Consider the following 10,745-nt stretch of genomic DNA (forward strand, 5'->3'; position numbering starts at 1 on the left):
TTCATAGGCTTGAGTTAACTTTGCTAAATAATTTATTTAGTGTTTAAATGTTTAAATCAATGTGATTATTTTGTTCAATCTTTAGAGATGCTGTGTTCCTCTAAAACCAAAGCTCCACTTCCCTTCCAAGTCAAATCCTCACTCAAACTGTAAGTCTACACAGTGACAGCTTTAGTAACACTCCCACAGGTGTAGTTGCTTTATGTGAGCATCTTCCATTTGAGTTATTTGTGGATTTTATTGTACCTATATCTTAACTCCTGTCCAAAGGAGGGCTGTCCACACATTTGAGGAAATAAGAGTTGCGGGACTATGGGAAAGATGTGCTGGACAAAAGGCTAACACCTCTCTGCCTGCATCTATGCTTGAACACATGTGCACCGTATGTGACGGTACATGCAAATCCAAGATTAGTCTAGCTTCATACGAGAGACGCCACCAACCCAGTAACACAACCTCATACTGACTGCTAAACACTCATCTCTCAAAGTGAAAGGAGAGACCACACCCACTTGTATCTTATCTAGAAAAACAAGTGTTGCATATCTTGCAAATTTGCAACAGAATTGACGACATATATCATCTGTTTTAGGAGTCCTCTTAAATCAAGACAGAAGTCACAGAAGCGACATTTTATCAAGGAAGATGATGATGATGATGATGATGATTTTCAACCATCACCTCCAGTTAGGAGAAAGCTAGATCATTCATTCTCCAATGCTGTAACGTCAAGGTAAGTGATAAAATGGAGAAGAATGAAGTTCTTGAAATTATATTGAAGGTACACTGTAGGAGTGAGTGTTTACTTCTGAAATTGGTTTAGGTAGGTCCAGTGACCACTTTTTGAGTTTTTAGAAGCCATTTTTTTTTTCAAAATGGGGCCCAAGTTATTTAAAATCTCACACACAGATATTATTTTGTTAGTAGATTAATTTTGTGGTTTACAGTACATCGATTGTGTTTCCCTTGAGTTATTTTACTCTTAACCAGTCCAGACACATAATAAATAATTATAAATATTGTCAATGACCAACAGGCACAAGAGCACAACTATGTATAAGATATGAAATCCCTGATGTCAGCAACAACATAGTAACAACTAAAAATGGTTAAAGAAGAGGAAGTGAATTGCCAAGAATAAAATGATTGATGTTTGAACAATTTCTATCAACTACAGTCAACTCTCTCATAGCGACCACTTCTCGTAAGCCACCGCCTCCCGTAAGCGACCACTTCGTAAACAACCGTTTTGTTTCTCAGTTAAATACTGTTCAAGAGCTCTCTCGTAAGCGACCACCACTCAAATTTGTTGAAGGATCCAGACCACTTTTTAGGCCAGAAATTACACATATTCTTTTGTTTTCTGTTTCCAGTAAGCGACCACCCAACATGGTCACGTATCATCATTAGTCATTAATTATCGTTAGTAAATCATTACTCAGAACAAAAGTTCAATTTTTAATGACGCTTCCCCCCCACAGACTGCTGACAGATAATAACAGTTTACAGACAGAGAAGATAACTATATTAAGATCTGTAGGTAAACAGGAATTGTTACAGTGATCTGTTCCAAAATGTAATACAAAGTTTCATCAGAAGAATAAATAGATGTGAAAAAAATCAAATAAATTAGTTTCTATTTGCCTAATTTTAGCTGCTAAGGTAATATTTTTATGTAATAAATTAATCAATCCAGCATTAGCCCTATTTTGTCGATTTTCCCGTAAGCGACCACTTTGTCGCTTACAAGAGAGTTGACCGTATTACCATAATAAATACATTGGAGAATATTGAGGAAATGTTCTTGTTAATCAGTGAGAACTTTCTGGTTCTTTCTAGCTCTGCGCAGGATTCTTCATCCAGTGCAAAGGGAAATGCTGAAAATGATGTGGAAGAGACTGGATTTTGCCAGCTTGATATGATGGATGAATGCAACAGTGGCATCACTGACGCTAATGGAAAGGATTTTACAGAAGTCAATGGTAATGGCCAAGGAGACAACTTGCGCTGTCTTGAAAATGAAAAGCCTGTCTGGGAAGGAACTGAAGAGGAACAGATGAAATGGGCATTAGAAGAAAGTGCTAAGTCAGCAGAGAAGAAAGCTAAAACAGATTTGAAAAAGCAGAATGTAAACAAGAGTGGTCTGGGATACACAGGAAAATCCACTGCAGCTCTGTTTGTAAAGGATTCTTCACAAAAAAGGAAGAAGAAGCCTGAAGAGGATGTGAAGATTACAGGAGAATTTAAGAACGTTAGTACTGTGATCACGAGTGAAAAGGATTGTATGGAAAGCAGCTTGGATGTTGACTTGTCTGGAAGCGAAAACCATGTCTGGGCTAGAACAGAAGAGGAGCAAATGAAATGGGCTTTAGCTGAAAGTGCTAGGTTATCAGCGGAAAAGAAATCTAGGGCTAAATTGAAAGAAGAACGGGCAGAGAATCAAACAAAATGGACTGAAGAATTAGAGTCACCGACATCTATTCTTTGGCATGATAACGACAATGATTTTTTTCTTATAAATCATCTGTCTGATGAGGACTTAGTTAGCGCTGCACAGGAGAGTGGTACCGATGAACCGTGGGGATTAAAGGGTGGAGGTCCTATCACAACGGACAGTTGTCCTGGCGATGTAGACGTGAGTGACATAAACAATACCAGCTTGGTGAGTGACGAGAACAGCAAGCCTGAAAACTGCAAGGATTCTGGTGTAGAGAAGTCTTCTGCCAAATCTTGTGTCCTTAAAAACAGTCCTATCATGTACAATTTCAAACGCAAAAATGGTCATCTTCAACGGAAAAGAAAGACATTGGAGAGTGACGTTTTGAACAAAACCCCAACACTTGGAAAGTTTGATGGTGATCTTTTTGATGATGTAGCAAAGGAAAACAAGAATTCTTCAAAGTTTTTAAGCCCCAGTGGTGGTGCTAAGAGTGGCTGGTTTCGTAGTTCTTTTACAAATTTCAGCGATGACGAGATGGAGAAGGCCATCAACATGAGCCTGCAAGAGCAGGTATGATTGGGATATGTATTCTCCATTCTTTTTCCTATAGTTCTAATATGTTAGTAAGGAGGATAAGAAATGATCTGTCCAATTTCTTAAAGTGGAGGCCATGTTGCCCAAAATGGTTTCATGTAGCAATCAAACATAAGGTCTGAAGATTGTTGGTTGCAGTTTCAACTCCTAAAATCATTTTGTGTCCAATTAACTATTTTATAAAATTAATGCCAAAGCTGTCATTAAGGGCAAAACCTTGTGGCCCCTGTTTTGTCTGAATACCGTTGAAAGAACTTTGATGCTACAGGTGATTTTCACGGTTGTAGGTTCATTTTACATACAAAGTAACAAGTTCTTTATGGTTGCAAAGTTCCTTGCAACATACATGACTAAAACATGACAACCCTGAATGGGTAGTGTTCATCAACAGAAATTCAAGTGACTTGGTCTTTGCTAAAAATCATGCAAAGGGAAGAGTTGGCCTTGAAATGCAATTTTACTCCAAATTAGTCAAAGGTTTTCAAAGTGCAAATGTAATGTTTCAAATGTTTTGTGTAACCATTATCTCTAGCAAATGTCAAACAATGAAGATGAAGAGCTTAAGAGGGCCTTGGAGCTAAGTTTACAAGGTGAGATAATAAAGTAACAATATTAGGGTATGACATGAAAGCACTCATCTCGCAAAGAAGTGCTATAAAGATTGGTAGAGAAGCTGCAGGTTTAGAAACTTAAATTGTAGAAAATGGTTTTAACAAAATCCAGAGTTTGGTCTAAACAAAGAATGGTCAAAATCTTTGCTTCACTGTGTGCAAACTTACATGTAAGATGGCATTGATAGTTTAAAATTAAAACAAAAAGACATCTGAAAGTCTTGTCTCAATTTTTTCGTTGAGGTGCCATGAAGGGTGAATATCGTTTCTGCCCATTTGGGCACATTATGGCTTATCCTCTGCTCTTTTTTCAACGGGTATTTCTCCATTTTGAATAATTTTGTTAAACAACAAGTATTTTGATTGTGATCAGCTATAAATATACATTTTGTATGCAGGCCTAGATTATAAGCTGTATCACAAAGCTGGTAAATTTATAAACCTCAAAATTGAAAAATTACCATGAATTTCCACAGCTGTCTCCTTTCAAAATTGACAATGTTTAATAGGCTAAAAGTAGACTATGTTTTTCAATCATTTCTCACAACGGTTTGTGTTTTTTTGTTATGCTTCCTTTGTAGAATTTGAAGGAAAATGTCCTGCAGAGGAACAACCTGCTCCCCTAGCGAATTTGGATGTTGCTGATACCAAGAATGTAACAGATTCTGCTTTTCAGGTATTTACAGTAGTTTGTTTACTCTAAAAGTTCAATTGAAGAGCTCAGAGCTAAAACAGCAAAAAGTGACCTGAAACTCAACATAGGTCGGTTATACACTCAGCCCTTCAATGAACCCCACCCCCCCCCCCCACCCCTCACCCCCTTCTTTGGATAAATCCCCTCTCTTGAAGTGGTCAGAATTGTTACTGAAATGTTAGGAACGCACTCAAACACAAAATACTTCAAAACTCAGATGGAGGTCTGTTGGACACAATAAACATGAGTTCCATCTATGTCAATCAAGTCTCAAACAGTCTGGTAGCCTGGAATTAAAAAAAAGCCCCTTCCCCCTCCCATCCGGGGGTTTAATAGAGCTTTTACAGTTTACCTTCGAATATAGTGAAGCCCTCATTGTTTAGGAGTAAAACTAATATGATGTCTTGAATGTTTTTGTTTTTTGAACCAATTTCTGTCAAAGCTGTCAAAGCTGTCACTGAACCGGATTTATACCCTAGCTGAGGTTGGGGAGGGGGAGGCGGGGGTGTAGTCCTGTATAGGTGTGTACTGCTCCAAGGGGTAGGATTTTTGAACCATTGTGGTCTGGAATTGGGTATGGATTTTATTGTGGTGAAAACAAGTACGGATTTCAGTGGCTAGGTCTGAAAATGGGTTTTGAAAAGCTTCATATTTTGGTCTGAAATACAGTAGACCTGCATTTTCAAAAGCTCTATTTACACTGCACTGCATTGTTTTATAGGGTTGGGAACATTGTTCTGTTGTTCGTTCTTTTGTCCTCTTGACCAACCATGTAAGAGGTTGCAAACGGTGCAGGTTGCCCCCTGAAATAGAATCTGGGTTTGGATGGCGAGGCAGGACAACCCAACCAAAAAAAATCTGAGGAGTACTACCCTCACACCCACCACCCCGATCAAGTCCTTTCAACTACTGTATCTTTGATTTATGTTGGTTTAATTAATATTGTTGTGTTTATTTGTCAAAGAATGAAGAGAGCAGAGTGTCGACACATTCTTACAGGCTAGTTAGTATCGTCAGTCATCTTGGGGCCAGATCCACTTCAGGTTTGTATGATCAAAATAATATTCTCCTTACAGCTCATCTTAATTTTTGTTTGGAGAATATTACATTTTTAAAAATCAATGGTGGATGGATAGTGACTAAAACAAAGTGAAAAGTAATCCTGAAATTAATATTTATTTTGTTAACTGCTTTGTCAAAATAAAATGGTGGATAAAATTTTGTTAGTATATTTTTTGCTAGAATACTGCAGCGCTTCAACTGTTGCCTCTTTAAGACTTCCCAGTAGTTTGTAAAGTTTGTGAAATTTGTATCAATTTAATGAAACTTAAAAACAAACAACACCACTACTCTATTATCCTAATTAAAATAAAGTTCCTACCTACCTACCACAGAAAAGTATTGTTCAACAATTTGCACTTCACTGATCACAATCTAGGATTTTTTTTTTTTTTTTTTTTTTTTGACCCAAAACTCAGAGTCACTTAAAGCAACGGGTATCATTTCAAAAACAAAAATAATATTGTAAGTATAAGTTTACCTGCACTGCCAAAAAATTCAGCGGCAGTTGCTCTCTTTTTTGAGTCCTGCGTAAAATGTATGAGAAAACCATGTTATCTCTTGTTACTGTAAAAGCTTTAAATAATTGAAAAGCTTCTATGTTTTTTGTCTGCTTTTTGAACCAGGTCATTACATTTCTGATGTTTATGACTGCAAGACCAAACAGTGGACAAGTTATGATGACTCTACAGCCACAAAGGTACAGATATCATTAGATTATAGACATATGAATATGTATATATGACTTTCTTCTATTTCATCGGATTACAGATATATTTGGAAATCAAATGTCTGTGCATATGACACCTCTAACCCATATTTAGAAGTCCCCCAAAGGAAACCTCTTTGAACATACTTTACATCTTCCAAGTTTAGTCATCACAGGGGCAATGCTCTTGAAGTTATGAAGGGGACAGGATGTGACGTCAATACAGGAACGCTTAGTCTCGCGGTTTCTCTATTCCTCAGTTGTTTCATTCTGAGTATTCAACAATCTCATTCATATTTTTGTCCACGACTGAGGAATAGCGAAATTGCGAGACAAGCGTTCCTGTATTGATGTCACAGCTCTATTATCCCCAGTATCCCGTCTTGCATGGTATTGTACCCAACCGAAAGTGAAATTAAAGACGTTTATACCCCTCAACTGAAGGAAAGAAAAAGTGATAAGGATTTTGTTTTTTCGATTTTTATACGCGAACAACATGAAGATTTGATCAAGCAAATAAAAAATTTCTGTAATATTCACTTATGTACTCTGGCTTATCCAGACTTCACACTTACTCTTCACAAAACCAGTCTCCCATACCTCTCACTGGTACAGTTTTTTTGACTCACAGGATAACTCAAACTTTCAGTAAATCAATGAGTCTTTTTATTTCGGCTGACAGTTTAAATAATTAAGGTAAAGGAATCTAACTGTAATTTTGTGTCATGTGCTTCAGGTTGCAGAGCATGGTGTCCGCTACAAGCGACAACAAAGTGGATACATTTTCTTCTACTTGTACAAGTAAGTGGAGGTGATGTTTTGTGAGAATTTGGACACAACTATCATAGAGTTCTTAAAATGATTTACTGTGAGTGTAAAGCTACAGGAGGTTGGGGGAGGTGTGGGTTGGGGTGGGGAAGATGATTAGATGTATCTTTCAGTCCCCACCCTCAGACATTTGAATGTCAAACTGGTACCAGTATATATGTTGTGGTTCAAATTTATCCTTGGTTTAAATTTATCTTCCTATTTAATTGTTCTTGGGTATAGTAATTGTATGATAATGAGTTTGAAACGATGGAAAATAAAATTTAAAACAAATGATAAAACTGAATCGCAACATATACATGAAAGGGAAACAATTATGCAAGATGTGGAGATTTCAGTAACAATTTGAGCCACCCCTCCCCCCCCCAAAAAAAAAAATCCTTCACTCAAGTCAACAGTTTAACATTGATAGCTACATACCTGAAATTAATATCCAATGCCTGCAGAAAATCTGCATCATAAGTACTTTGTAATTTGTTAGTAAGAACTGTGCACATGATCCTGTAGTATTCAGAATTTCAAAATGGGAGCTTCCCAGCACAAATTTTAGCTATTTCAAAAGCAACCATTCCAAGGACGAAACAGACACCTCCTCCTCCTCCTCCTCCTCCTTCTCCCACCCCCAAACGTGTTTCATGCTCCGGTTTCTGCAAGTGCCCCTCCACCTCCCTCTGGGGTCCCAAAATAAACCTTGTGTAGTGGGCACTAAATTGAATCATTACTATATTATTTTTATTTGTTGATTTTCCCCACAGACAATGTGTAGATGCCATAGAAAACGCAAGCCCAAGCAAGGAAAATTCACAGAGATAACAATGAAAAACTAAAATAGATTTAGGAATCATTCAATGGTCATTCATCTTATTGAGAGAATGGGCCTTTTGCACTAACTGGTCACATGGTACAAAATCCACCATACTGGATGGCAAAAGAATGTAGTGGATTTGAACACAAAGGAATTCCAAGCTGTCAAGCTTGACTTTCCTTTGTTCTCAATGTCCCAGGGGAGGATGCCACGCTTTTTTGCCATCCAATATGGCGGATTTTTACCATGTGACCAGTTAGTGCAAAAGGCCCATTATATGGCGAGTGTCACATAGTTGCTTCATATAATTTCTGAACAAAAACCGGGTTTTTTACCCTTTCAGGTAAAGGGTCTTTTGTCACTTTTGGACAAGTTGTGGTTGATTACCAACTTTACAGTTGCTCATCAGAGCATTCCAACTTGTTTTCAAAAAATGTTACTACCCTATTTTTTTGAGAACTGTGTGGTATGTCTTCGACAACAGTTGCCGGAAGGCTTAGCTTACGTCGAGTGAATCAAAATACAAGAGTTGTGATGGCGAAATTGGTAAATTGCTTATTTATTCTGCTGTCTCCACTTCCCATAGTTACTGCATTTAATTGGCCAGTTGGGATGTCGGTCAAATCGCCCCTTAGACATTTAGCCCGAGACAGTTAGTCCCTAATATAAAGACATTTAGCACCATGAATCAGTCAGTTAGCCCCATTTGTGAAGTTCGGTAATGGTTACAGTTTCAGTAACACTTTTAGGGGCTAATTGTCTAACGTGTGGTGCGAAATGCCTTTAAATCAGAAGTATGGGTATCTTAAAATTAGGAGGCTAAATGGTAAGGGGGCTAAATGACTGTAACCAAAAAAACCTTTTTAATTGGCAGCATATGGCACAGTACTGTATTTCTACATAGCAACAGTTACTAAGTCAGAATAGTTATCCTGAGTTTAATATTTACACAAACCTTACTTCAGAAAGTTGGTTATTTAAAGGTGGATTTAGTGAATTTAATTGCGTCTGGAAATGGGGAATTTGCAATGTTTTGATTTGGATTTAAAAGCCGTCTTGGCAAATTGAAGTGTGAATTGTATTTATTCAGTACGGCGGAATTCATTAGCTAGAGTAAAAATTATGGTCTTAGCTGAGAAAAATTGAGCAATTATGAAAGATTTGTGCTTAACTTTATTTCACTTTTCACTTCTTGCCAAGAAAAATTTTCACAATAATTCTTTCGCATCTGTAAAAATAGCTACGTAGATATGTTGCTGATGTATTTAATTTTTTTGTGCTTTCGCTATTCAAGATAAATCTAATTGGTTGGATGTAAATAGCAAAGAAATGACTAGAGAAATAGTAGATTGGAAAATACAAAGATCCGGGATTTTTCGAAATTTCACCCAAGTTTAATAGGGATTAAAACAATTTAAAATCGAGTTTATAATAAACGTTCGATAAAGAAAGCTGCCTGCACTTTTAGTCACTTTTGTACCTTGGAGAAGCTCGTACGTTGAAGTCGCCATCAATCCTTGGGTGCGAGGCATCGTATTCGTGACCGTGCTTTGTTAACAACAGAACTGATTTCCTTATGAGTGAGCTTGTCTTGTGCCACGCTCCTGAATATCTCGTTCATTGCGCATGCGTCAAAGTTTACGACCCATCGACCGAGTGACATTTCCCCCACATTACGATAACTCGTTCATTGCGCATTCGTGCATTCACGAGGTTAAAAGGGGCATTTAAAACTCTAAGGTTTTCTTTCCAATCACGACACTCCGTTTCTCCACAATGAAAACATGATAACTAGACAACTCTTGGAGCAAAGTCTAGTATTTCTGTTTATGTGAAGAGAACGATTCTTATCTTCACATTGCCGAAGATAGCAGACTGCCCGCGGTCTCCTTCCTCTAATTACGTGGACCCGCCCCAAGAAAAACGTTTTCCTGGTTAATTTGTACATTTTCGTTCGCACTCAGGAACTTAAAAATAGGCGACTGCTCGCAGTCTCAATGGAAAGAAAAATAGTCTCTTTTCCCTAGTACTTTTTCTCGCGGTATGATGCGTTATGCTTGAAGGGAGGAGAAAAGCACCGATAAGTTCTCGTGGTAGCTTCGTAAGCCTGCAGGGCGATTCCTCAGTTTCCACAATGAAGTAATAGTCATCCTCGTCTCAGTTTCTTTAACGGCGCCGCGTTTCACCCATTGCGCCTGCGTCTACACTAACCAATCAATGGTCATTTCTATACAGTATAGCTGCATTCCAGATTGAGACCAATCATTTCAACATCCGGCGGTGATGTCAACCTCATCTCCAGGGCTCTAATCTTGTAAAAGGGCGGTGTAGACAAAACTTTGCCAGCATATAACCTTGAGATTTTCCAATAACTTGAATTTTGATCATGATGGTGAACAAGAAGGAGTGAATTATTTCCAAAGAACAACGCGGGCTTTAATTTCAAGTTACTGCGCGCACGCGCGCGATTGCTTCACGTGAGCTAAAGACGAATCTGATTGGCTGAATTTTGCGAGTGCGTGTTGTTCCTTTGTTACGTCACAAAGAAAAGTTTTCAGTCGCAAAACGAAAATCGCCTGTTTCGGACGTGTTTTTATGGAAAGAGAAAAGTTTGCTAAATAACTGAAAATCGCTTTGATTTCTTTCAAAGTACAGTGGAAAGAGAAAAGACTCAAGGTATGCCAGACTCTTTAACGCAATATCGTCCACAAACAGTAGTGTTTGAGTGTGAACAACAGTTTGCCAAAATCTTACTATTGCTTCCCAACGCAAAAAGCAAATTACTAATGGATGAGTTTGAAAACTTGGGTCTTCCATGTGATAGCTCCTTTAATGCGCCTGTACATAACAAGCGTAAGGTAATGTTGCATGGGACATTTTCAACGTAGCATAGCACGGGGATAACTTTTCAAACAAGATTTTATTGTGACAATGCGTTACAACAACAAATTGCTTCGTTAAAAATTTTACAATGTTGCATTAACCTTCTTAGCCCCTAATATCAA

The 10,745-nt window shown here is 37.9% G+C and overlaps 1 protein-coding gene across 1 annotated transcript in view; it reads left to right on the top strand.

Moving 5' to 3' along the window:
• The window catches only part of LOC146481879 (uncharacterized), a 31,343-nt gene extending 22,152 nt beyond the window's left edge, over positions 1-9,191 (top strand). The window contains exons 16-24 of the mRNA XM_085107958.1: positions 86-149; positions 593-733; positions 1,840-3,010; positions 3,567-3,624; positions 4,227-4,321; positions 5,304-5,382; positions 6,025-6,098; positions 6,844-6,908; positions 7,691-9,191. Coding sequence (XP_084964084.1) covers positions 86-149; positions 593-733; positions 1,840-3,010; positions 3,567-3,624; positions 4,227-4,321; positions 5,304-5,382; positions 6,025-6,098; positions 6,844-6,908; positions 7,691-7,748 — 1,805 coding nt within the window. The 3' untranslated portion in view covers positions 7,749-9,191. The remainder of the gene's footprint in view (positions 1-85; positions 150-592; positions 734-1,839; positions 3,011-3,566; positions 3,625-4,226; positions 4,322-5,303; positions 5,383-6,024; positions 6,099-6,843; positions 6,909-7,690) is intronic.
• The last annotated feature ends 1,554 nt before the right edge of the window (positions 9,192-10,745 follow it).

This window comes from Pavona decussata, unplaced genomic scaffold, assembly GCF_977016875.1.
Source record: "Pavona decussata unplaced genomic scaffold, jaPavDecu1.1 SCAFFOLD_48, whole genome shotgun sequence".
NCBI classification, from domain to species: domain Eukaryota; kingdom Metazoa; phylum Cnidaria; class Anthozoa; order Scleractinia; family Agariciidae; genus Pavona; species Pavona decussata.